General features: G+C 40.9%; 1 protein-coding gene and 1 pseudogene across 3 annotated transcripts; one reads left to right on the forward strand and one right to left on the reverse strand.

The window, feature by feature from the left end:
- PTGES3 (prostaglandin E synthase 3) lies at positions 1–27,230 on the reverse strand. 2 transcript variants are annotated; one of them, XM_082636812.1, is made up of 8 exons: positions 26,869–27,230; positions 7,960–8,073; positions 7,738–7,807; positions 7,092–7,190; positions 4,564–4,653; positions 2,617–2,679; positions 1,453–1,477; positions 1–1,162 (listed from the first exon to the last, which is right to left on the reverse strand). In XM_082636812.1, coding segments are annotated over exons 1-8 (483 nt in total). In that variant the 5' UTR covers positions 26,871–27,230; the 3' UTR covers positions 1–1,142. The 2 variants fall into 2 exon arrangements, 1 of the variants encoding a protein (XP_082492938.1); XR_014295388.1 differs by lacking the exon at positions 1–1,162 and having other exon boundaries at positions 1,453–1,570; positions 1,817–2,679.
- LOC309812499 (heterogeneous nuclear ribonucleoprotein A1-like) lies at positions 13,801–16,434 on the forward strand (annotated as a pseudogene). Its single transcript has 2 exons — positions 13,801–13,815; positions 13,932–16,434. The product of its transcript is annotated as a heterogeneous nuclear ribonucleoprotein A1-like (transcript).
- Positions 27,231–27,689: the final 459 nt, after the last annotated feature.

A 27,689-nucleotide genomic window follows, 5' to 3' on the forward strand; every position in this document is an offset into this window, starting at 1 on the left:
TTTAGAGGAGGACAACACATTTAGTTTTATTTCAATCAATTCACAACACTTTCTTTTCCAATTGTTGCAAAGTGCATCTACAATTTTCTGTTACAGATCCACTTTTAAAAGGTTTTCTGTGACATTACAGCAAGCCTCTTTTTTTTTTCCCAAACAGAGGAATATTCCCAAATTCTTCCTCAAGCAAAAATAAAAACTCCATTCCAGTAAATGGCAATACATGAAATTACAGTAAACCAGACACTTGAAAGGATAGCCAAGAAGTCTTCCAACAGTTTATTAGAAAGAATGTAGACATTAAAAAAACTCCCCACTGTCATGAACATAAATTGAGGTTTTCAGCCCAGGTACAAGCTGAATCAAAAAAAAATAATAATAAAATAAAAAATCCAATAGTGTATTAACATTTTTTTCACTCATTTGCCATACTGACAGTGCAAATACAAATTTGGTCTAAATGTACAGACTCAAGCAACAATGTACAGCCTTTCTTCGTCCTCCATGCTAAGAGATGTAAAAGTTTAAGGGTCAAACAATACCAAATGTACAGGCTTCAAAACCATCTAAGTTAGGGCATTCACTAGTTTTAGCTAAGATACATCTGGAACACTGACAAGTGATCACTTACGTACAATAATGTGAAGTAAATTTTTTGAAAAATAAAACTTTAGTGGAACAATCCTGAAGGATATACCAGAGGAACAACATGTTACCAGTTTAAAGTATCAACCAATTTGTTTCAGCCACTTTGAGTCCATGTTCTAAAATCTAAAATTTACTTTCCCTAAGCCGAAAGCTTCCGATCATGTCAGTATCTATGTTATGAAGTAAAGGAGACTTAGGTGAAATGTTTTTTATTTATCACAACTGCTTTATCAATTGCCTAGGACCTCAACAGCATCATGGAAATCTGGGAAATGTTCATGCATAAGGTTATTGCCTTAGCTGACTTAAAATTGCCCCATACAATGGTACATATCAACCCTTAGTGAAGCCTTTAAAAAAACAAACAGGTTGAAAAATGGGTTAAAGGAGGCAAATACAGAATCTGCCTTTAGAGCTATCAACTTAGGAATTCTCTCAATTATGAAATCTTGCAGAAGTTATTTTTCTTTCTCAAAATCCCGCGATGACAACATTCCTTACTCCAGATCTGGCATTTCTGAAAGGATTTTTAAAAGATTAGTATAAATTACAAGGGAATAACCTAACAACTTCAAAGTTTTACAATAGGAAAAAGCAGCCACCAAGAGTTGTTTCCTAGAGAATTGTTTTTTTTTAAATTTGAATCTCAAATCATTCAAATTTCTGCTTTAGCTATTTTTTAGAGGCCATAAAGAAACAATCATGTATCTTCCAAGAATTTTAAACAGGTTAACTTCTCTATTTTGAGAGTTTGGTCTCTGATGTGAAATATCACTGTGTAAACATACGTTTTACAAAGATACTTACTTTCATCATCACTGTCTTGTGAATCCTGCAGAAAGGAAAATTTTAAAAGTTACCAAGTTGATCAAACATTCCTCTGCTAACTGAACAGTTTGCACCTTAAAAAGCTGAAGCACTGGGCCTCCCTGGTGGCGCAGTGGTTGGGGGTCCGCCTGCCGATGCAGGGGATGCGGGTTCGTGCCCCGGTCTGGGAGGATCCCATGTGCCGCGGAGCGGCTGGGCCCGTGGGCCATGGCCGCTGGACCTGCGCGTCCGGAGCCTGCGCGTCCGGAGCCTGTGCTCCGCAACGGGAGAGGCCACAGCGGTGAGAGGCCCGCGTACAGCAAAAAAAAAAAAAAAAAAAAAAAAAAAAGCTGAAGCACTGTACTTTTGACTAAGGTAGCAGATATATCAATCTTTGATTAGATATAATCTTTGGTTTGGTGGTTATATCAATCTTTGAACTTGTCAATGGACTTAAGAACAGGTTTACTTAAGACAAACAGACATACAGCTGAGGACCTATCTTCCTGTAAGATATATGCCTTTTCGTGGGAATTGAGCCCACCCTTTAAATCCCTTCCTATCAACCAGACTGAATCCTAGTATAAAATGGTTTCTCTTCTCTCTTGGCATTCAATGGAAGAGGAAAATGGCTCAATATGAAGACCACTGGAATGACAGAAGACAATGAACTCTAATCCTAGCTGGTGAATTGTCTAAGTATCTTCCAAACTACACTGAACAACTTTCTTAAAGATGTCAACAGGATGCCAGGTGGGGAAATGTTGAGAAGAGTGGTCTAGTATATCCTTATAGATTCACAACATCCATCTGTTTATTATACGTCTCTCTGACCAATCCTGCTGTTAAAACCTGTTCATATTTCTTTGTCAAAATCATCCTAAACTAACTGTTAACTGAGTAAGGCATATGTCTCTATAAAATAGTAATTTTGAATTATAAATCTGGTGCCTTGAAGAATGATCCAGGGGATACCTGTTTCCTAGTAGGTATCCATCCCTCAAAAATGAGCACATTTAAAAAACTGGTTTTCCCTGTAATATTTTTTAGACCATTAAAAGTGGCAAAAAAAAAAAAGAGCAATTTTGAATCTACATAAAACAACCTGAAAATACATTGTTTCTTAGTATTTAAGTAAACACAGAAAAGAACTTATAGACTTACATCATCTGCTCCATCTACTTCTGGTAAATCTACATCCTCATCACCACCCATGTTGTTCATCATCTATTTGAAGTGTAAAAATTAGTTTTAAAAATGATGTTAAATTAAGCCCTAAGTATTAGGTTGCACGCTCCAGAATAAACCTTAAGTCTGTCATAGATTTCAACCAATTTAAAAAAAGAAAAAGAAAAAAAAAATCAAACTATGTATTAGGTACCTTCCTTTCTGGAAAAGGTAGATTATAGGTAATTACATAAAATCCTGAAACCTTGTAGGAAGTTAAGAGTAAGTTCTCATTGAAGAAAAATTATTAAACACCACAATCCTGAATAGCAGTCACCTCTGGTGGCTAAGAATGAGATTATTTGTAATGAATAGTTGTAAATTTTTGTATCTTCAACTAAGTGGCATTATGTATTAGGGTATTCTCATTGTAGTTTTAAAGTACTGTGAAGAACCAATAAATAATTTAAAATAAAGTCCTCTAGGCTGATTAGCTTGCATAAAAGGCCTGAATACTGAATCAAAGGCTAAACACCAGTAACTAAGTTACAAACAGAAAAGAAACATAAACCTTGAAAGAAAAGATACACACTGTGGAAAACACCCTTGTATACTTACAATAAACTGGAACAAAAGAGCATACTTATACATAAAGTACTAATTTCCCAAATTTAGTTCTTTCTGATCATAAAGCAAGCAGTATATTATTTAAAGAGGAACAAATAAGCAAACTAAATAATATGAGATGGGGACTTCAAAAATACATGCTTACCTGGACTTCAGAGTTAGAAGGGGCCTTAAAATGATACCTACTCAAATCTCTCAGTATAAAAATTCTGGGCATCAACTCTCGAATAATATGAGCAAGTAGTAAAGAGTTTTCCTACATCTGAAAGCACTAAATACTGGTTAAGTTTCTTTGAGCAGGAAAAATGCTCAAAAGGTGCCAAGTACAATGCTAGGTACCGAGATGCAATGGCAATAGACACAGAACTGAATACATTTGAGAGCTACTTAGGAAACAAAAACAAAATACAGACAGCAAAGACAGCAGTTAATGTTATACTGGATAGAGAGAATCAGTGAAAGAGAACATTGTTAAGAAGTTATGACTTGCACAGCTGGGTAAATGGTGGCATCAATTACTAAAGGTAAGGAGTAGCATAGTTTAGGAGAATCACATGAATACCATTATCTCCCTTCTCTGTTTTGAAATCCAGGTGCCAGAGCCATATGAGGAGAGATGTTAAATAAGCAGTTGCATACATGAAGCTGGGCACTTACTCCTTTTAACGCTTTGTTGTCAAAGAAGAAACATAAAAGTATAGTCAAGATTTCAAATCACAATGAGAATATCTTCAACTTACAATCTAACGTTTTCTTTTCTCATCAGCTTCACTGCAACACATTTAATAAGGTCTAGTCTACCTAAGAGAATCTCAATGATTTTTTCCCTTTGGCCATGGCAATATGTATTTCAGTGACATCCTGGAAAAACAGGCTTACTTAAAATCCTTTCCCTGATTTTGCAATTAAAATATCCCTACACACCACTCATTGTACATATCTCATCGTGATTCTTGTGTTTAAAGGTTTATATTCATATTACATGGCTCCAAAATGCAAGCCAATTACTACATTCATGCTCCTTAAAAAAAAAAAATCTGTTCCAATGCTGGAATAAAAATTAACTGTGCTGCACTGATTGTACAGTTTATTTTTTTGTCGTTATACATCAACTTTAGAACTTAACATTAATTTTTAAAAATTCATAAAAGAAGGTTAAATGACCATTGTTAAAATATTAGTTGGTTTTCTGCAGAACAGTCTTGAAAGTAAAATAATGCATGTCCTAAATATCACTATGTCTTTAAAACCAAATAAAATTGACTACACAGAAATACACTGGGAGGGAGGTGGAAGAATGCATTTAAAAGAACTTACCTCAGAGAAACGATCAAAATTAGACATGTCTTCATCTGAATCATCTTCCCAGTCTTTCCAATTATTGAAGTCCACACTAAGCCAATTAAGCTATAGATCAATACAAATAACACCCTATGATTAGGTTATCTTGTACTCTTTTAGTGTGTACCTAAAAACTACATTTTTTGAGCTGTGGGTTCATACTAGTGAGGCAAGGAATCAGTACACACACACACACAAAAACCTAGTAAAATGTAATAATGGTTAATATAGTTTCATGAAGCTGCTTTCACAGTTGTAAGAAACAAACCTACTTTTGGGACTTCCCTGGTGGCGCAGTGGTTAGAATTAAGAATCTGCCTGCCACTGCAGGGGACACAGGTTCGAGCCCTGGCCTGGGAAGATCCCACATGCCGCAGAGCAACTAAGCCCATGCGCCACAACTACTGAAGCCCGCAAGCTCCAGGGCCCGTAAGCCACAACTACTGAGCCCATGTGCCACAACTATTGAAGCTGGTGGGCCTAGAGCCCATGCTCCCCAACAAGAGAAGCCACCGCAACGAGATGCCCGTGCACTGCAATAAAGACCCAACACAGCCAAAAAAAACAAAAAGAATAAAAGAACAAACCTACTTTTTAAAACAAAAATTCACTGGTAGGAACTATTCAAATTCAGATACTTGATTAATTTATTATTTTTTAAATGTCACCATGATATGCTCCGATGCAGCATCTGAGTAATTTATACTTCTAAGTAAAGTCTGCCTCTTCAATGCAGAATAGTCTGCATCTATTAGTGACTATCTTCTATCTTATTCTGACCACACTTGGTATTAAGTTAAAGCTAATAAACCTCAAAGTAGAGGAAAATATATAGAACACAAGGCCTTAATATTAATAGTACCTAGCTATGAAACAAAAACACTATATTCCTCGTACCAATTTTTTTTTTAAAAAAATGTAAGTTTCCGGTGTATAACACTGTAACTTAACATCTGTATACAACTACAAAGTGATCACCCTCCAAGTCCACTTATCGTCTATCACTATACAATTGACTCCTTGTACCCCTTTCACCCACCCCTCCAACCCTTTCCCTACTGGTAACCATGAATCTGTTCTCTGTATCTGTGAGTTTTCGTTTTGTTATGCTTTTTAAAATTAGGTTTGTCTTTTTCCTTCTGATTCATTTCACTTAGTTTATTACCCTCAAGGTCCATCCATGTTGCTGCAAATGGCAAGATTTCTTTTTTTTTTTTTTTTTTTTTTGCTGTACGCGGGCCTCTCACTGTTGTAGCCTCTCCCGTTGCAGAGCACAGGCTCTGGACATGCAGGCTCAGTGGCCATGGCTCACGGGCCCAGCCGCTCCGCAGCATGTGGGATCTTCTCGGACTGGGGCACGAACCCGTGTCCCCTGCATCGGCAGGCGGACTCTCAACCGTTGCGCCACCAGGGAAGCCCTTCATTCTTTTTTAATGGCTGAGTAGTAATCCACTGAATACACACACACCACATTTTATCCAATCATCCATCAATGGATACTTTGGTTGCTTCCATGTTTTGGTTACTGTAAATAATGCTGCAATGAATGCAGGGGTGGCATACATCCTTTCCAATTAGTGTTTTCATATTCTTCAAATAAATACCCAGAAGTGGAATAGCTGGATCATATGGTAGTTATACCCTTAATTTTTTGAGAAATCTCCATACTGTTTTCCATAGTGGCTACACCAATTTATAATCCCACCAATAGTGTACAAGAGCTCCCTTTTCTCTGTATCTTCTTCAGCATTTGTTATTTCTATTTTTCATATTAGCCATTCTACCAGTTAGGACATGATTATCTCATTGTGTTTTGTTTTGTTTTTTTAAATAAATTTATTTATTTTTGGCTGCGTAGGGTCTTCGTTGCTGCATGCGGGCTTTCTCTAGTTGTGGCGAGCGGGGGCTATTCTTTGTTGTGGTGCACAGGCTTCTCATTGCAGTGGCTTCTCTTGTTGCGGAGTACAGGCTCTAGGCATGTGGGCTTCAGGAGCTGTGGCACGTGGGCTCAGTAGTTGTGGCTCACGGCTCTAGAGCACAGGCTCAGTAGTTGTGGTGCACGGGCTTAGTTGCTCTGAGGCATGTGGGATCTTCCTGGACCAGGGCTCAAACCCATGTCTCCTGAATTGGCAGGCAGATTCTTAACCACTGCGCCACCAGGGAAGTCCCTCACTGTGGTTTTGATTGGCATTTCTCTGATAATTAGTGATGAACTTGGGCCATGGCAGTGAAAGCCTGGAATCCTAACCACTAGGCCACCAAGCAACTGCTCTGCCCATTTTTAAATCAGGTTTTTGTTGTTGAGTTGTGTGAGTTCTTCAGATATTTTGGATATTAACCTCTTATCAGATACATGACTTACAAACATATTTTCCCATTAAGTAGGCTGTCTTTTCATTTTGTTGATGGTTTCCTTTGCTGGGCAGATACTTTTTAGTCTAATGTCAATGTATCTTTAATTACTTAAAAATACCAAACTTTGAAAAAAAGAAAAAGGAACCTACCTTTGCCCTTTCTTTTGTTAACCTTGGCCATGACTGGCCAGACTCTCCTTTTCGTAAACAACATAAAATTGATCTGTCCGTTCTTTTATGCTTCGAATCCTAAAAACAAAAATAAGCGCTATCACACAGTTTATCTCTCTGGTATTACTACAGGACACAAAGTAGCTGGTTATTTGTCATTTCTCCTAATTTCTTTCTCTACAGTTTCTCTAAACCCTGAAACAACCCCTAGACTACTGAAGATTTCATAAGCTATCCAATTGCAAAAAACATTTTTCCTCCCCTGCACAAGGTGAATAGAATAAAACCTTAAAAAAATTAACTAAATATGGTACAATCATAGAACATACTTAGATGTATCTATGCTTAAATAAGACAAGCCTTAAGAGTACAGCCCTTACATCAACTACACAATTTAATTTTAAAAAGATAATAAAAATTTAAAAAAAGTATTGCCCTGAGTCCAAACAATAACAAGAACAAAAAGAGTATCCAGAAAAGTAGTTACAAGAAGGAAAATAATGCAAAATATATTCTTATTAGCCTCTGAACTGTTAAGAATTAGTGCTTATCTCTAAAATGAGTACTTAAAGTATGTCCATTTTCTTACAGTTTAAATTGGGATTGAAGCATCAAGACTACTTACATTTGGATCAATACAGTGAAAAAGATCAATTTCATTTAAATGTTTAAAATTATCACTTCCTCCAAGACAACTGTACCAAAAAAGAAAAAGGAAAAAAAATGAGTCTCTTCAAAGAGGTAAGGATTAGTAGTATCTTCAATGAAAACACGAAACAATCAAGCCAAAGTTATTCAAGCTGCCTGAAACAAGCCTTTTACCCAATGATGTAAAATGGTAATTTACCTGAATGTAAGTTTGGATTTTTCAAAATTTACATTAACATCTTTACTGTCTTCAACACAAAATTCAATGAAGACATAGTCCCTTCGATCGTACCACTTTGCAGAAGCAGGCTGCCTACAAAAAGATAAAATTAGACAAAGTTAAGCTGAAATTCACTATTTACATAAACTCCAAAGCTTAGCATGTAAGTAACATACTTCTGTTCTCCATCAGAGCATTATTTTAAGGCAGTTTATTGCAATTTCAAACATGAACTACTACATCTTTTTCCCTAACAGCTGCAGTACAAGTTAAAACGTAATGATAGGGCTTCCCTGGTGGCGCAGTGGTTGAGAGTCTGCCTGCCGATGCAGGGGACATGGGTTCGTGCCCCGGTCCGGGAAGATCCCACATGCCACGGAGCGGCTAGGCCCGTGAGCCATGGCTGCTGAGCCTGTGCGTCCAGAGCCTGTGCTCCGCAATGGGAGAGGCCACAGCAGTGAGAGGCCCGCATATCGCAAAAAAAAAAAAAACAACACGTAATGATATGGACTCCCCTGGTGGCGCAGTGGTTAAGAATCCTCCTGCCAATGCAGGAGACACCAGTTCGATCCCTGGTCCAGGAAGATCCCACATGCTGTGGAGCAACTAAGCTCGTGCTCCACAACTACTGAGCCTGCGCTCTAGAGCCCGCGAGCCACAGCTACTGAAGCCAGCGCACCTACAGCCCATGCTCTGCAACAAGAGAAGGTACCACAATGAGGAGCCTGCACACCTACGAAGACCCAGCATAGCCAAAAATACACTAAAACAAACAAACAAACAAAATGCAATGATACAAATTTCATCTTAGAAAGGATTTAAAAAATGAAACAAAATGCTCACTGGAGTTAAGCATTTAGGTAGCCCTGTCAAAATTTGTGCTACTCCTTTATAGCCCTGCTCTTAAGAATTCAACTTCACAGAATTTTAAAAACCAGAACTAGGGGACTTCCCTGGGGGCGCAGTGGTTAAGACTCCGTGTTCCCAGTGCAGGGGCCCCGGGTTCTATCCCTGGTCAGGGAACTAGATCCCACATGCACACCACAACTAAGGAGCCCACCTGCCACAACTAAGGTCAGGGAACTAGATCCCACATGCATGCCACAACTAAGGAGCCCGCCTGCTGCAACTAAGACCCAGTGCAACTAAAATAAATAAACACATATTTTTAAAAAATAAAAATCTGAACTAATCCATTGTCAACTCAAATACAGTATTCAACGTTTCTACTTACCATGTTAGGAACTGTGGGGGGAATTTTTTTTAAGTATGAGAAATGACAGTATTTGTCCTCAAAAAAGTTCTCATTTGGACTGTCCTGGCAGTCCAGTGGTTAAGACTCCAAGCTTCCACTGCAAGGGGCAGGGGTTCAATCCCTAACTGGGGAACTAAGATCCCACATGCTGTGCAGCACAGCCAAAAAAAAAAAAAAAAAAAGTAAGTTCTCTTTGCAACTGACTATATAAAGCAAAGCAACCGTTTTTTTTTTTCCTGGGCAAAAAAATCTTCCTTACAAACCGTTATGATTCTAAATAATGACATTAGATAAAAAATTAAACTTTATAGTCCCAAGTGTTAATCTGTATCTGTATCCAATACATACTTATACTAGAAACAACTTAGAATATTTGCTTTTTCTTTATTATTCACCAGCTCCTGTCCCTTGCAATAGACTCCTGTCTTCTTCAATGTTAGCTGCCTAAAGGTCTACTCATCCATTAAAATTATGTTTTAGAATATAGCTAAAAATCTAGTAGAAGCAAATACAATGAAATGTGGTTAATTAACAGGCAATAAAGATTATATGTGGTAAATGCTTTGAAAAATTTCCTTTGTCATCTTTAAAACAAGTTACTTAGATAAGTATTTACATATGCATGAAAATTCCAATAATTCACACGCACACAAATGAACAGCATTTGCCTCTAAAGAATGAACCAGAAAGATGAGACAAAGTAGAGGAACCTCATTCTCAACTGTTTCAATTATTTTTTTAAAAATAAGCATGTGCTGCTTTGATAATCTAAAAATCAAAGTTACAGGAATTCTTTGAAACTTTTCTGTAAACCTAAAACTTCAAAATAAAATTTAAAACCAATTAGTTATTATATGTTCAAACACTACTCATAAATCAACTCAACTTAAAGGAACTGTTTTGCTTCCAACCTCTGAACTTCCCAACCCTGATCAGTAGTTTAATAAAGTTCTAAAGTTACAGCCAACTGCTCATAAACATTTTCACACAACTGTTAAACTTGACTAGTCATACTCTACTCCAAAACACTGATATCAGATCTGAAATTAAAAGTTACAGATGGGGCTTCCCTGGTGGCGCAGTGGTTGAGAGTCCGCCTGCCGATGCAGGGGACACGGGTTCGTGCCCTGGTCCAGGAAGATTCCCACATGCCGCGGAGCGGCTGGGCCCGTGAGCCATGGCCGCTGAGCCTGCGCGTCCGGAGCCTGTGCTCCGCAACGGGAGAGGCCACTACAGTGAGAGGCCCGTGTACCGCAAAAAAAAAAAAAATTACAGATGGCAATTTCCAAAGTCTAAATACCAACAAATCAGCAAGGGTAAAAGCTATTTTTTCAGGCATCTATTGGCAGATTAAAAGGGGGGTGGGGGGCGCACGTTTTTAAATGCCTGTGAAAAAGACATCTAACCAAACTTCCGTATTAATAGAGCTAACAAACAATTTAGGAGTTTTATGATTAGGTCCCAATAGGCCATACATTATTTCTAGCTTATTTTCTTGCCAAAACAGCATTCTCAATATGTGGTAACATGTTTGGGTCTTTTCCCCGCAGCTTGTGGGAGCTTAGTTCCCCAACCAAGGAGCGAACCCAGGCCCTCAGCAATGAAAGCGCTGAGTCCTAACCCCTGGACCACCAGGAAATTCCCCCATCTTTGGTCTTTAACTGAAAATATTTGCTACCTTAATAGATACTTAAAACTTTAAATGACCAAGTTCATAGATTTTCAACTTGAAGTAACCAGACAGTCCTATCTTTAAAAAGCACTAATAATAACAATCTGGGGCAATGAACACCCCCAGTGTCAAAATACTACTTATTTCCAACAAAAAGAAATAAGTCCCTATAGAGAAATGGTTGACCCCAGCTCCGAGGTGGGAAATATAAATGAGCTTGGGACATCTCATAGTGCAAATCAAGCTATTAAAAACAATGAGATCAGGGACTTCCCTGGTGGTCCAGTGGTTAAGACTCCGCACTTCCAATGCAGGGGGCCCGGGTTTGATCCCTGGTTGGGGAACTAAGATCCCACAGGCTGCGTGCTGTGGTCAAAGAATAAAAAACCAATAAGAATAAAAACAATTATGTCGGGATTTCCCTGGTGGCACAGTGGTTAAGAATCCTCCTGCCAATGCAGGGGACACGGGTTCGATCCCTGGTCCAGAAAGATCCCACATGCCACAGAACAACTAAGCCCGTGTGCCACAACTACTGAGCCTGCACGGTCTAGGGCCCGCGTGCCGCTGCTACTGAGCCCACACGCCTAGAGCCCGTGCTCCGCAACAAGAGAAGCCACCGCAATGAGAAGCCCATGCACCACAACGAAGAGTAGCCCCCACTCACCGCAACTAGAGAAAGCCAGCGCAGCAACAAAGACCCAACACAGCCAAAAAACAAAAAAACGAGATCAGTCAAAACAGGAGGAAACAATTAATCTCTCTCTCCTTGGCCAACGGCAATTTGAAAGGATGACTGCAAACTGATCCAAATACACAAAATATAAATACTCCAGTTTATATTGATTAAAGAAATGTAAAACAAACTACCTACAATTCCAGATCACCAGAAGATGCTACAGCTCCAATTCTTTACAAAAAGGCAATTAAAGAGAAAGAATAGGCATTTATCCTTCTTTCCCTTTATGAATCTTTATTCATGATACCCGAATAGGGCCAGTTCATGAAGGAAACATCTTTACAGAATTCCAGCTTTGTATGGAATAAAACGTGAGAAAGAAAAAAAAAAAATCACCATTTTGCAACCTTTAAGCTGATTTGGCAGTGTTCATCAATGAATGGGACCATTAACAATGATTTGATGAACAGCAGATAAAGAACTTATCTTAGCATCACTAAAAGTGGGACAAGACATTCACCTCCTGATTTGATCAACATGATATATTCCACAGTAAACTTAATTCCAGTCTATAAGAAATATGAGGAAAAGAAACAAGTTAAATGATATCACAAGAAGTGAAAAATTCAAAATACTGTTTCTTAAATCAATGGCAGAAAAGAGGGGGAACTGCTCTAGATTAAGAGAGACCTAAGAGTTATCAAACAAGTGCAATTTGTAAATCAAACAAACTAAACATAAAAAAGATTACTGAAACCGTGGAGACCTAGATATGGACAGAGTATTAGATGATGTGAAAACCATTAGTTTTGTTAGGTGTGAAAAGCACTGTTTTATGGAAAACAAATGTCCATTCAAGATTAAAAGGGAAGTACATGGAGTCTGCTTTAAAATAACTAAGGAAAAAGGGAGAGAGAAAGCAGTGTGGCAAAGGCCTGTTGAATCTGATGGATGGGTAGATGGGGATTTATTACATTCATAATACTTTTTAAAAAATGGTATTAAATGGTTTCGGCATGGAATGCTTTCTTCCTTTAGAGCAACCCAGTCTAACTGTGAAATTGTGTTATTTAAAAATTTAAAAAGAGGGACTTCCCTGGTGGTCCAGGGGTTAAGACTCCGTGCTCCCAATGCAGGGAGCCCGGGTTCTATCCCTGGTCAGGGAACTAGATCCCACATGCCGCAACTAAAGATCTGGTGCAGCCAAATAAATATTTTTTTAAAAATCCACTGGGCAGAAGAGGAGGGGAGTAGATAAAATAAGAATGACCCTGTACTGATAATGGTTGTGACTGAATAATGGGTACACGAGGAATTCATTGTAGTATTCTACCTTTCCTGTTTGAACAAAAAAGGTAATAAAGCTGAAAACAATTACCCTGATTTTTTTCAAGTTAATTTTTATTGGAGTACAGTTGACTTACAATGTTGAATTAACCTGATTATAGTGAGCAGATTCTTCTCTCAATATGTTTACAAATGGCTATTTCAATGAACTCTGGTAAAAATGCTTTTCTAGCCTAATTTAACAACATAATCTGATAGTACATAATTGATAGTACTGTTTACCTCGTTAAAGTCAAGTTACACGTTAAGAACCTATAGTAGGGCTTCCCTGGTGGCGCAGTGGTTAAGAATCAGCTTGCCAATGCAGGGGACAAAGTTCGAGCCCTGGTCCGGGAGGATCCCACACGCTGCGGAGCAACTAAACTCGTGCACCACAACTACTGAGCCCACATGCCACAACTACTGAAGCCCACGTGCCTAGAGCCCGCGCTCCACAACCAGAGAAGCCACCGCAATGAGAAGCCCACGCACCACAACAAAGAGTAGCCTCTGCTCACCGCAACCAGAGAAAAGCTCACGTGCAGCAACAAAGACCCAAAGCAGCCAAAAGTAAAATAAATAAAATAAATAAATTAAAAAAAAAAGAACCTATAGTAACGGAGAAGGAGCACATTAATGGCGATCTGGTATATAAGCTCTTTAGTTTCTGTTCGTATCAAGGACATTGGAACCAGCGGAGAATCTTTCCTTTCCTTGAATTCACATTAAGTAATCTAGATTTATATCATTGTTATGGCCTGAAATCACATCCTAAATTCATACGCTGAAGTCCTAAACTGCCAGTACCTCAGGATGTGACTGTATTTGTAGAGAGGATCTTTAAAAAAGTAAGGTAAACTGAGATCTTAGGGTAGGCTATAATCCAATATGACTGGTGTCGTCGTAAGAGATTAGGACAGTTACACGGAAGCAACCTAAATGTCCACTGACTTTCTGCCCGTGGACGCCGCCAAGTAAGCACCATTGACATCTCCTCCCTCCACTGCAGTCAAGTCTAGTCAGAGTTACCCAAAGAGCCCCAACAGCTGCAGAAGCTCTTCACTGGAGGTTTCAGCTTTGAAACAACCAATGAGAGTCTGAGGAGCCATTCTGAGCAGTGGGGAACGCTCACAGATTGTGTGGTAATGAGGGATCCAAACATCAAGCGCTCCAGAGGCTTCAGGTTTGTCACATATGCCACTGTGGAGGGGGTGGATGCAGCCATGAATGCAAGGCCACACAAGGTGGATGGAAGAGTGGTGGAACCAAAGAGGGCCATCTCAAGAGAAGATTCTCAAAGACCTGGTGCCCACTTAACTGTCAAAAGATTTTTGTTGCTGGCATTAAAGACAACACTGAAGAACATCACCTAAGAGATTATTTTGAACACTATGGGAAAATTGAAGTGATTGAAATCATGACTGACCAAGGCAGTGGCAAAAAGAGAGGTTTTGCTTTTGTAACCTTTGATGACCATGACTCCGTAGACAAGACTGTCATTCAGAAATACCACAAACGTGAAGTAAGGAAAGCCCCATCTAAGCAAGAGATGGCTACTGCTTCACCCAGCCAAAGAGGTCGAAGTGGTTCTAGAAACTTTCGTGGTGGTCGTGGAGGTGGTTCTGGTGGGAATGACAACTTTGGTCGTGGAGGAAACTTCAGTGGTCGAGGTGGCTTTGGTGGCAGCCATGGTAGTAGTGGATATGGTGGCAGTGGGGATGGCTATAATGGATTTGGTAATGATGGAAGCAACTGTGGAGGTGGTGGAAGCTACAATGATTTTGGAAATTACAACAATCAATCTTCAGATTTTGGGCCCATGAAAGGAGGAAACTTTGGAGGTAGAAGTTCTGGCCCTTATGGTGGTGGAGGCTAATACGTTGCCAAACCACGAAAGCAAGGTGGCCATGGTGGTTCCAACAGCAGCAGTAGCTATGGCAGTGGCAGAAGGTTTTAATTACTGCCAGGAAACAAAGCTCAGCAGGAGAGGAGAGCAAGAGAAGTGACAGGGAAGCTACAGGTTACAACAGATTTGTGAACTCAGCCAAGCACAGTGGTGGCAGGGCCTAGCTGCTACAAAGAACACATGTTTTAGACAATACTCATGTGCATGGGCAAAAAAACTCGAGGACTGTATTTGTGGCTACCTGTATAACAAGTTATTTCAGTTTCTGTTCTGTGGAAAGTGTAAAGCATTCCAACAAAGGGTTTTAATGTAGATTTCTTTTTTTTTTTGCACCCATGCTGTTGATTGCTAAATTTAATAGTCTGATCACGATGCTGAATAAATGTGTCTTTTAAAAAAATGTGCTGTGTAAAGTTAGTCTACTCTGAAACCATTTTGGTAAACTACCCCAACAGTGTGAAGTGAGAGTTCCTTCAGGGTGATGCCAGGTTCCATTCAAAATTTATTTACAACCTGCTTTGGTGGAAAAGCTACTGCCTTCAGAAACCTTGGTGTAGTTGAACTGACGGTTATCGCATTGTGACCTGGAGTTCACCGTGAAAAGGGTCACCCAAGCAAAGTCGTGGAGTTTTTTGGTTATTAATATGATTGTTGGCACACCCTATGCAATATATCTAAATTGAATTATGGTACCAGATAAAGTTATAGATGGGAATGAAGCTTGTGTATCATCCATTATCATGTGTATTCAATAAATGATTTAATACCCTCTTGGGGAAAAAAAAGATCCATCGACGGGGATGGATAAAGATATGGTACATATATACAATGAAATATTACTCAGCCATAAAAATGAACGAAACGCTGCTATTTGCAGAGATGTGGATGGACCTACAGACTGTCATACAAAATGAAATCAAAGAGAAAAATATCATACAATATCACTTGTATGTGGAATCTTGAAAAACGGTACAGATGAACTTATTTGCAAAGCAGAAATATACTCACAGATGTAGTGAACAAAAACTTATGGTTACCAAGAGGGGAAGAGGAGATGGGACGAATTGGGAAACTGGGATTGACATATATACACTACTATGTATAAAATAGATAACAAATGAGAACCTACTGTATAGTACACGGAACTCTACTCAGTGTTCCGTGGTAACCTAAATAAGAAATCTAAAAGAGTGGATAAACTGTATACGTATAACTGATTCAATCTGCTGTAGAGCAGAAACTAACACGTTGTACAGCAACTATAATCCAATAAAAATTAATTTAAAAAATTAATTAATTAAAAAGAGAGAGAGATTAGGACAGTTACAGAGGGAAGATCCTGTGAAGAAGACAGAAGCCAGCCATCTGTAAGCCAAGCAGAGAGGCCTCAGAAGAAACCAACCCTTCTGACACCTTGATCTTGGACTAACACCCTCCAGAATTGTGAGGAAATAAATTTCTACTGTTTAAATCACCCAGTCTCTGGTACTTTTGCTATGGTAGCCCTAGCCAACTAATAAAATCATTTACCAGACAATAAAAAGAAAATTAAATGATCCTAACCTGGAGCCAAAAATGGTTTTTATATTTTTAAAGTTGTGAAAACAAAAATGTGAGACGGGCTTCCCTGGTGGCCCAGTGGTTGAGAGTCCGCCTGCCGATGCAGGGGACACACGTTCATGCCCCGGTCCGGGAAGATCCCATATGCCGCGGAGCGACTGGGCCCGTGAGCCATGGCTGCTGAGCCTGCGCGTCCGGAGCCTGTGCTCCGCAACAGGAGAGGCCACAACAGTGAGAAGCCCGTGTACCACAAACAAAACAAAACAAAACAAAACAAATGTGAGACAGATATTTGTGGCCTGTAAAGCCTAATATTTACCAAGTGCCCCTGATCTAAACCGTCTGAAAATACAAGGGGGGGGGGAATCCTACACTTAACCTAAACAGTAATAAACACACATATTTACTCATTTGAAAGGAAAACCAAGTGTTTATGAAATCACAACTCTTCTCCGATTAACCCAGAGAAAGGGTGATTTTATTTTATTTTATTTATTTATTTTTTTTTTTTGCGGTATGCGGGCCTCTCACTGTTGTGGCCTCTCCCGTTGCAGAGCACAGGCTCCGGACGCGCAGGCTCAGCGGCCATGGCTCACGGGCCCAGCTGCTCCGCGGCATGTGGGATCTTCCCAGACCGGGGCACGAACCCGTGTCCCCTGCATCAGCAGGCGGACTCTCAACCACTGCGCCACCAGGGAAGCCCCGAGAAAGGGTGATTTAACCTCTAGCTCCTAAACTATGTTGGATTCGTGTCCCGTCTTATACAAACACTGGCAAAATCCCAAACTACTGTTCAAGTCTGTTAATTCATTTTAATAGTAACATACCTATAAATGCAAAAACTTTTTCACCTCTGCATATATTATGTGAATAAGCCACTACTTATAACAAAATAATACCCAAACGCTCTGAAGTGGGACATTCCAAGTTCTTCTGACAAGTTCTTCCAAGCTCAATGTTAGGGCTATGTCAATTCAAGCAACTAAACTTTGCATAACCTAAAATTCTCCTCTGTAGTTCTGACTAAAATTTCTTAGTTTGTCTTAAGATGACAGAGTGGAAACCACAGTTGTTCCCAAATACCATTTTTAATATACTAGAATCTCGTGCATTTTTATTCTCATTTGTAGAAAATTACAAGCACCTCTCCCTTAAAAAAAAATGGATGCACCATGGACTTCCCTGCTGGTCCAGCAGTTAAGACTCCGTACTTCCACTGCAGGTGGCACGGGTTTGATCCCTGATCGAGGGAAGTTCCACATGCTGTGAGGCGTGCACCCCCCCCACCCCAAGAAAGGATGCACCAGTGCAATGACCTTAATACATGCCCTCCAAATTCATACATTGAAATCCTAATGCTCTACGGGATGATATTCGAAGGTGGGACCTCTGAGAGGTGCTTACTACTAGATCATGAGGGTAGAACCCTCATAAATTAAAGTCATGCCTTAGGGGCTTCCCTGGTGGCGCAATGGTTAAGAATCCGCCTGCTAATGCAGGGGACACGGGTTCAAGCCCTGGTCCAGGAAGATCCCACATGCCGCGGAGCAGCTAAGCCCGTGCGCCACAACTACTGAGCTCACGTGCCACAACTACTAAAGCCCGCGTGCCTAGAGCCCGTGTTCTGCAAGAAGAGAAGCCACCGCACCGCAACAAAGAGTAGCCCCCGCTCGCTGCAACTAGAAAAAGCCCGTGCGCAGCATCGAAAACCCAACGCAGCCAAAATAAATTTATTTAAAAAATAAATAAGGTCATGCCTTATATATAAAGAAGCTCCAGAGAAGCCCTTAGCCCTTTCACTGCTCCAGAGGGGCCCCTCGCCCCTTCCACTACTATGAGGACACAGCAAGAAGCTATGAACCAGAAAGTGGGCCCCTTCACCAGAAGGTGACCATATTGGTGCCTAAATCTTGAACTTCCAGACTGCAGAATAGTAGACAATAAGTTTCTGCTGTTGATGAACTACCTAGTCTGTAGTATTCTGTTACAGCAGCCCAGACTAAAACAACCAGCAAAGCTACATGGAAAAAACTTGCTAAAGAACATTTCCAGGTTATTGCAGTTCTTCTGATAGTTTACTATGTGCAGGACAAATTAAATTATTAAAAGATAATTAGGACACATCAAGCCTTTTATGAACTGGTAGGACAAACATATCATACATAACTCCAGATAAGTTCATAAAGCTTAAGGTTGAAAACCAAGGTCACAGACGTCCCTGGAGACCATGGAAAGGAGTTTATTCTGTATCTGTGTAGTTAAAAAAAAAACATTAATTATAGCTATCATCACTTTAAGTCTGAATATCTTGAGAAAGAAAAAATTCTGTATCTAATAGAATTCTACAGCATATGACTTGTCTCTATAACCAATACTACCATCAAAGCTCCAACATCTTTATTTTCTTTGTCTCTCAGAATTTCCAATGTTCAGAAGTTTTTGTAAGGGGAATTCCCCTGGTGGTCCAGTGGTTAAGACTCTGCGCTTCCACTGCAGGGGGCAAGAGTTGGATCCCTGGTCAGGGAACTAAGATCCCCACATGCTGCAGAGCACAGCCAATCAACCAATAAAAGTTTTTGTAAGCAGGTACTCTGGACCATCATACAATAAACATGAAAAACTGTGAGGTCTGTGTGACACAACTACTGAAGCCTGCATGCCACAACTACTGAAGGCCACGCGCCTAGAGCCGGTGCTCCACAACGAGAAGCCACCGCAATGAGAAGCCCCCGCACTGCAGTGAAGAGTAGCCCCTGCTCGCCGCAACTAGAGAAAGCCCATGGGCAGCAACAAAGACCCAATGCAGCCAAAAATAAATAAATTTATATTAAAACTTTAAAAAAATGTGAGCTCTGTGAGAATTTAGTGAAAGAAAAAATTTTTACTATTCAAGTGTGAGGCCTACAAATCTTAGTTAATACCATAATAATTCAAATTTGGCTTCCTGAAATGCACAGTTTAGCTCAACCTCACGGGATACGTATACATTACATGCTCGTCCCATAGAATCACACAGGATTCCACATCATTTTGGTGTTTTCCCCCCAGAAATCATTAAGAACTGTCATGGGACTGTTCAATCATATTAGTTTTTTTATAAAAAAGTTTTAACATACACAAATGAGACATATGGTCAATATCTCAATTCTTACTCTGAATCATTGAGAAAAAATTAGAATACTATTATTTGGTCACTAAACATTAGGCTCTTCAACATATACAGACAGGGAATTCCCTGGGGGCTCAGTGGTTAATAATCTGCCTGCCAATGCAGAGGGCGGGTTCGATCCCTGGTCTGGGAAGATCCCACGTGCCGTGGAGAAACTAAGCCTGTGTGCCGCAACTACTGAGCCTGTGAGCCACAACTACTGAAGCCTGCATGCCTAGAGCCCGTGCTCCACAACAAGAGAAGCCACTGCAATGAGAAGCCCGCGCACTGCAATGAAGAGAAACCCCCACTTGCCGCAATTAGAGAAAGCCCGCGCATAGCACCAAAGACCCAATGCAGCCAAAAATAAAGAAATTTTTAAAAAAACCCCCAAAAACAGATATATATACTGGGGAAAATAGCAATAACAACCTTTTAATAAAAATGTTCTACTTTTGGGACTTCCCTGGTGGTCCAGTGGTTAACACTCCACACTCCCAATGCAGGGGACACGGGTTCGATCCCTGGTCGAGGAACTAAGGTCCTGCATGCCGCACAGCACAGCCAAAAAACTAAACATAAAAAATGCTCTAGTTTTGTAAAAATATTTAGGACTGCAAAACGTGATACAAGGATGCACTAAATGACAATCTTTATGATAAAACAAATATTTTAAAATCTATTAGGTTTTATCTTCAACTAATGGCCTCATACAGGAATTAATCAAGCAGAAAAAGTGTAAGTATTAGTTTTTGATTGGAAGGCCAATTTCTTTAGATTTAAAAAAAAATGGAGGGGGAAAAGAAAGAAGGGTAGAATCTCTTAAAGGAGAATTTATGGTAATCACCCAGTTAATTAAGAGAAAAAATCAGGCTGACCAAATCATAACTAATAAGCTGAACAGTCCCAAAATAAACATTCTCAAAATAAAGGGCTCACAAACAAGGCAAATGTACTTTGAGGGTATATACTGATTTGGTGGTCCTTCTTTTCCAGATTTCCCAAAATATAGCAAAGCCTCAATTAATAGACTCTAAAGATATAAACGACTCTCACCAACTTTATCTTTCACCTACTGACCACCTAACTACTTGCTCACTCTGCATGAGATAGGGACTTCCCTTGTGGTCCAGTGGTTAAGACTCCGTGCTTCCAATGCAGGGGACATGGGTTCGACTGGTGTTTGGGGAACTAAGATCCCACATGGTGTGCAGTGCGGCCAAAAAAAAAAAAAAGAAGCCTATCTATGTTGAGATATAGCTGAATTTGACTGAAGATGCAATACAACAGAATAAAGGACCAACTGTAAAAGATCCCAGTTAGTTCCAAACATCACTGTCAAGCACCTCATATAGCCAAGTCTTATAGCTGAAAGAGATTTAGAGTCTATAAATATTATTCAATAAACAAATATTTATTAAACATGATACCGGGAATTGTTCCAGAGATACAGCTGTCAGCAAAGCAGATAAAAATCTCTGCCCTTAAGAAGCTCACATTCAAGTTGGATGAAATTTAGCCCAAAATTCTTCTAAGAAACATGGGGGTAGAGGGATCAGATCCATTACTAGCTATGGTTTACCTTTCTTAAAGTATAAATAAGTGATACACTATAAGACAATGTTTTTTGTTTGTACTCTGAAAAGTAACTCATCTGTATATTTAATTACATTTGTAAGATACATTACATCACAATCTGTAACCTCACATAGTTTATTCAGAAGTAATTAATGATAATCCCCATATAAATTTATTTTTAATGGAACATGTTTGCCTGATTTAAAACATCACTTTGAATTCTAAAATAAAACAATAATAATCAGAAGACTAGCTTTTTATTAGAACTTGATAATGCAGAAAGTATCCTCTATGTTTATCCTCCATAAACTAAACATTTCCGGTAAATGAAAAGCTTCTTAAAAACTAAATTCACTCATCTTCTATGTATCCCAGAGTATTTTTAAACATCAAGAAGGGTTACAGGGACTTCCCTGGTGGCACAGTGGTTGGGAGTCCACCTGCCAGTGCAGGGGACAGGGGTTCGATCCCCAGTCCAGGAGGATCCCACATGCTGCGGTGCAGCTGGGCCTGTGCACCGCAACTACTGAAGCCCGAGTGTTCTAGGGCCCACGTGCCACAACTAGTGAGCCCACGTGCTGCAACTACTGAAGCCCGCGTGCCTAGAGCCCGTGCTCCACAAGAGAAGCCCACGCACTGCAACGAAGAGTAGCCCCTGCTCACTGCAACTAGAGAAAGCCTGCACACAGCGATGAAGATCCAACGCAGCCAAGGAAAAAAAAAGGGGGTTACGGAAGAAAACAAACTCATTATAACCAAGGGAGAAAAAAAAAAAGTTTAAAAGATGTTACAAAGTTCAGAATAACTGATTTAAAACCAAGTCTATCAACTGGTCTATTATTTGCAAAAGAGAATCGAGAAACTGGTAAACCTATTTCAGTTTGTACTAAGTGAGGAATGATATGGCAACATGAAAATTCTGCTAAAAAAAAAAAAAAAGCAGTTCCAGTTTCACAGACTGAGCAGTTTTTCCTTGTTAAGTATTATCAAAAGCCCTGCCTGTAAACATCTAAAACCAAAACTCTCTCACACATATTCTTTGCTCAGAGAAACCCTGATATACTTATTTTCAGATCTTCTGTATGCCAGTTGTACTACTATGTAAAACTTCCTGGAAAGTTAATCTGAATATACATGCAAGTCCAATGATCCCCAAATTACAAAATAAGGTGCATCAAGGCACTATGGAAGAATTTACAGGGCTGCCACAGGATATTTCAAGTTTAAGAGCAATTCAGTGATACTCAACTTCAGTCAAGACACTAAGTGGTTCAGTTTCAACAGCAGACTGCACTGTATCCCTCTCCACTAAGTTTCATCTTTGCAAAGCTGGGTTTTTGGTGGTTACGATTAAAAAAAAAAAAAAGATCTACAAAAAAATCAACAGGGAACAGGAATTGAGATGGAAGATGGAAGTATCCAATCCTATTTCAAGGTATAACAAGTTATACAGTTCCCAAAAGGCATACACCTTTCATTAGTAACTGTGGTTATACAAGAAACCACGTTTTTCTTTCAATTTATGTATTAGCTTTCCGAAAAGCTAACAGGCTATAAGGACAAAATATGTAAGTTGTTTGGAGCCAACTATCTAATAAACAGAACTTCTAGGTTACTCCTTTTGGCCTAGCAGCACCATTAAAAAACCAACCAACCAACAAATAAAAAAATACAAAATAGTAACAACAAAAATACTACTAAGACACCAAGGGGTGAATCAAGAAAGTTTGTGAACCTTTGTGCTACTTCCTTTCTTTGGTAATTCCCACTCTAAAATATGAAAGTGTGGGACTTCCCTGGTGGTCCAGTAAAGACTCCACACTCCCAATGCAGGGGGCCCCGGTTCCATTCCTGGTCCAGGAACTAGATCCCACATGGATGCTGCAACTAAGTTTGCATGCCACAACTAAGGAGCCCTCGAGCCACAACTAAGGAGTCCCTTGAGCCACAACTAAGACCGAACACAACCAAATAAATAAATAAATATTTCAGGGGAAAAAAGAAAAACTGTACTACAGGCATGGTTATTTAATGGAAATAAAAGGACCACCTGTGGGCTTCCCTGGTGGCGCAGTGGTTGAGAGTCCACCTGCCGATGCAGGGGACACGGGTTCGTGCCCCGGTCCGGGAAGATCCCACATGCCGCGGAGCGGCTGGGCCTGTGAGCCACAGCCGCTGAGCCTGCGTGTCCGGAGCCTGTGCTCCGCAGCGGGAGAGGCCACAACAGTGAGAGGCCCGGGTACCGCAAAAAAAAAAAAGGACCACCTGGAAAATTATTCTCCCTTTTTGTAAAGTGGAAAAAATGTCTTTGTGAGAAATTCTGGGTTCCAATCCTATTTGGGACAGTTGTTTATACTAATCATCAGTGTTGTGAATTGATATCTGAAGAACTAAATCCTGTAATGTAATAAAATTAAAAGTTTAAAAAACACCTCTGTGGCTTTGATCCTTTCAGTACACAAAGATAATTAAGCATGCTGAGTTGGAAAGAGCCCTGATACAAACACTTTTCAGCAATAAAGTACGGCTACACGAGAAGATCAACTACGGCATAGAAAAAATCCACAACAGCACATTTTATTTGGTTTTGGAGTACAACACGGGTGAGGGCATATTACTCAAGATAAGATTTAAAGTAATTGGCATCTTCCTGGAAAACTAAAAGTTCTAAGGTGTCCTGTGGAACTCAGCCTCAATTTAAAATCTATCCCTAGGGCTTCCCTGGTGGCGCAGTAGTTGAGAGTCCGCCTGCCGATGCAGGGGACACGGGTTCGTGCTCCGGTCTGGGAAGATCCCACATGCCGCGGAGCGGCTGGGCCCGTGAGCCATGGCCGCTGAGCCTGCGTGTCCGGAGCCTGTGCTCCGCAACGGGAGAGGCCACAACAGTGAGAGGCCAGCGGACCACAAAAAAAAAAAAAAAAAATCTATCCCTAACATACACAGTAAATAATAAAGTTTACTAAAACGCACTTTGTATTTCTGTAGTAAAATACACTAGATGCAGCAATTCTTAATAACCCAGATAAAATATGATTATTAATGTTTCAGAGCTAGACTGATTCTAAACAGTTTATTACGAAGATATTTTTTCCTGAAAAGCAATCATCACTAACCACCTATGACTCTAAAATGATACAGCTTCTAGAAGATCTTAAAACTGAGAAAACACAATTAAACAGGAGAATATTAACAATACATCCTGGTCTGCCTCAAGTGACTTGTCACTTCGTTTCTACTGCCTTCCAGTTAAAGTCTAACTAAGCACAGAAAAAAAGAAAATCCAGTTGCTAGGTTACAGTGCTTAGGAAATCAACACTGAACAAAAGCCATCATCAGTTACTCTTCCTTAACTTATAGAAATTAACCATATGCTGTATCGTCACTATTACCATTTGTTTTGGAGGTTAAAGACAGATGATTTTATTTTGGGGACTCAATCTTACAAAGCCGAACGATAGCAAGGTTAAGATTTTAACTAATGCTAGCAATGGTCACAGTATCTTCTGGACAATTTATTAATTTAACTACAAGACATTGGAAAGAATGATTTCAAACTGCTCAAAACTAAATTAAACGTTTTACTTCATATCTATTGTTAATACGTCCAACTTAAAACCTAGAACCAACTACAACAGCTTAAAAAAAAAAAAGTAAAGTAGCGCCCCCTGCAGGGGATCTGTGCAGGTCTTAAATGGAGGACAGAGAGGTCCTAAAACTCCCAGCCTCCTCCAAGGTAGGTGAGAGATTGAGAGCTTTTATGCAAACTACTAGACAAAACTTGATTAGAAAAAATTTGTCTAGGAAATGACGACTGAAGAGCAATCAAATGATTAAAAAACAGACCGTAAAACCCTTGAGATGTCCAGCGTAAATGTCTCTCTCTACGGCTAAAAAAAAAGGTCTACAGCACACATCAACAAAATGAAGGCTCATCAGCCAGATTCTTCCTAGGACTCATTAAAAGTCTCTTCCAACTCAAATAACTGACTCATAATATTCATCTTATAAATTCAGTCATTAATAAGATCCCCTAAAGAATTTGCAAGATGGCATATACTGAATACCTTAAAGACAATGAAATTTACCTGGTCCCTTCAAAACACTCATTTTGAAAATAGCATTCTTCTGACTGCTTTTTGGAATACTGCTACACTTATCATCCGAGTTTTTAACCTATTTACATAATTTAATATTTCTTACCTATTTAACTATTTTATGTGACCTCCGAAAGTGTTTCTATCTCAAACCATATTAAACATACTATTTCTTCACGAAAAAATTTGCTTGGCTACATTAATCTATTAAAAGTTGGTAATGCCTTATCTGAGGATTAATTTTCTCCTCACAGATGTTTTAAGACTGACAATCCTGCTACATTATTTGGAATAGATGTCAAAGAGAAAAAGCACAAGCTATTTTTCACAGATTAAAATCTTCTATTACATACCACTTTTGGGGGTGGAGGAATCTAAAATCTTCTATTACATACCACTTTTGGGGGTGGAGGAATCCTTCCAAAATTCTAGTATGTCACTTTACAATAACACATGCATTCTTCTCAAGGCTTCTTTTCCATCAAGTGACTGTAGTGTTTTCTGTACTTATCTATTTATACGTCTAGCTGAATACTCACCGCAAAGGTCATTATTTTATTAAGTAAACCCTTGCAAGTGCATTACTTTTTACAGGAATAAAAATTGTTCCCCTCAATTGCTCTCCATACATAATTTTTAGGGAGTGATTAGAACCAAAAAACTACTAAACCGGCAGTTCTCGTATCTGAAAATGTAAACCTTTCCCTGAGAAAAATCTAAAGGCTGAAAGTGGCGATGCCAAGAATTCTCATTCGGTTAAAATCACCAAGGTTTTCCTGTATCATAAAGCTTCTAAACAATCTGTAGTCACTTCACGTAAAGAAAATTAAGCTAAGGAAACAAAAAGGTAACGACATACCTGTTTCATCCTTAAACTAAGATAGGATGATGAAACCTCGCCTCAAGTTTAATATAGAACACTGAAAATGCCCACAAGTATCTTTCGACTCCAACACGTGCAGAACGCCCTGCTCAATGGTAATTCCTCGCTGCCAGGGACACAGCTGAGTTTTGGCAACTTTCACTCCCTCAGCGAGACTGGAGTTAGGAGGAAGCCTGGAAAGATCATACTCAAGCAATCACGACACCTGAGAGGGAAGTTAAGTTGCGGCGACGGTATGGCCTCCCTCCAGTCGCCTAGCAGTACCTGTCGCTCGCGGCGCACGGCCGCGTGGTGCTCTACGAGCACCAACAGCCTTGTGGTAGCACCCACCGCAGGTGCACTTGGCCCCGGGCCTGGCCGCACCATCAGAGAGCGACAGGAGCAGACCACCCCAGGAGCGGAGCGGTAGCCCACGAGGGTCCACGCCTCCAGGGCGCCCGGACAACGAAAAGCTCACGGGAGACTAAGGCCTACGACTAAGTTACGGAGAGTTAGGAGCAGCCGGCACTGCCTAAGGGGCAAGGTGGGATTTCCGGCACGGGGAAGCCGAGGGCCGGTTTAGAGGTGGGGGAAGCGGACATCGGAGGAAACATGTCCTCCACCCGCCAACGGTAATCATAACAAGGATACTGAACCTCCCACCCCCAGGCAAGAACGATTTCCACCGAGGGGGAAAAGCCGAGGGGGCCTAAAGCGGGGGATGGGAAGGGACGGCTTCCCGGCAGCCCCCCGCGCGGCCTCGGCCTCCCTCACGGGCGACCTTCCCTCGGCTGGGTGTCGCACTCACATCGTGAACGGGGCAGGGGGACGGGCGAACGGGTAGCGGGCGTCTCCGACGGCAGCTCCTGGGCAGGCGACTCCTCTCCGGTGGCGACTCCGGCGTCTTCTCCCCGGTAGCGGCCTCTTCTCGCTTCCCTCAAGCGACGGCGGCGGCGGCGGCGGCGGGCTCGACCTGGGTCCCCAGAATGCACCGCGCGGGGAGAGCGACTCCTCCGGTCGGGGAGAAGAGGAAAGTGTAGGAAAAGGGGCGCGAGAACGGAGAACGAACGTGCGTGCGTGCGAGCGAGGGGTGGTGAGGCCGGGCGGCGGCTGGTGACGCAGCAAAATGCCCGGGCCTAGCCGCCGCGCGTGCGCACTCTTTGTTTTCGGGCTCCTGCGCGGCTTTCTAGAGATATCTACGGAAAGGGCGGGGCCTCCCAGCTCCTTCGCGATCCTTCCTAGCGCTGGCCCCGCCCGACGTCCGCTGCCTCGGGCCCGTCTGGTTCCCGCCGCTCCTCCCGCCCTCCCCCCTTGTGGTGGAAAGCCGTTGGCCGCCTAACTTCCCGGCCACCCGCCTCGGGCGATCTCCCCGAGAAACGGCCGCGTTGACCCCGGCAGGAAGGCGGAGGCGGAGGGACGCAGAGTCCGGAGGCTTGAAAAGTGAAATGAGGGTTCAGTTACTTTTAAGAGCGTAAAGCGGCCCACTGAGGAAACATTCCACCGCAGAAGGAGGGGAAAAGCCTCTGCTGGTGATATATTTGCGGAGAAGGGCTAACTTCCGAATGCAGGGCCTTGGTCCACCTCGCCATTTTTATGAGAGTTGGAGACCCTGTACAGGGGCAGCGGAAA

Source organism: Mesoplodon mirus (genome assembly GCF_964341445.2).
Source record: "Mesoplodon mirus genome assembly, chromosome: 11".
NCBI lineage: Eukaryota > Metazoa > Chordata > Mammalia > Artiodactyla > Ziphiidae > Mesoplodon > Mesoplodon mirus.

Coding starts and splice junctions, on each gene's coding strand:
- PTGES3 (XM_082636812.1), bottom strand. Junction 7,808..7,959: donor AAATCCAAACTTACATTCAG/GTAAATTACCAT, acceptor TTTTTGGTACAG/TTGTCTTGGAGGAAGTGATA. Junction 4,654..7,091: donor TAACAAAAGAAAGGGCAAAG/GTAGGTTCCTTT, acceptor ATTGATCTATAG/CTTAATTGGCTTAGTGTGGA.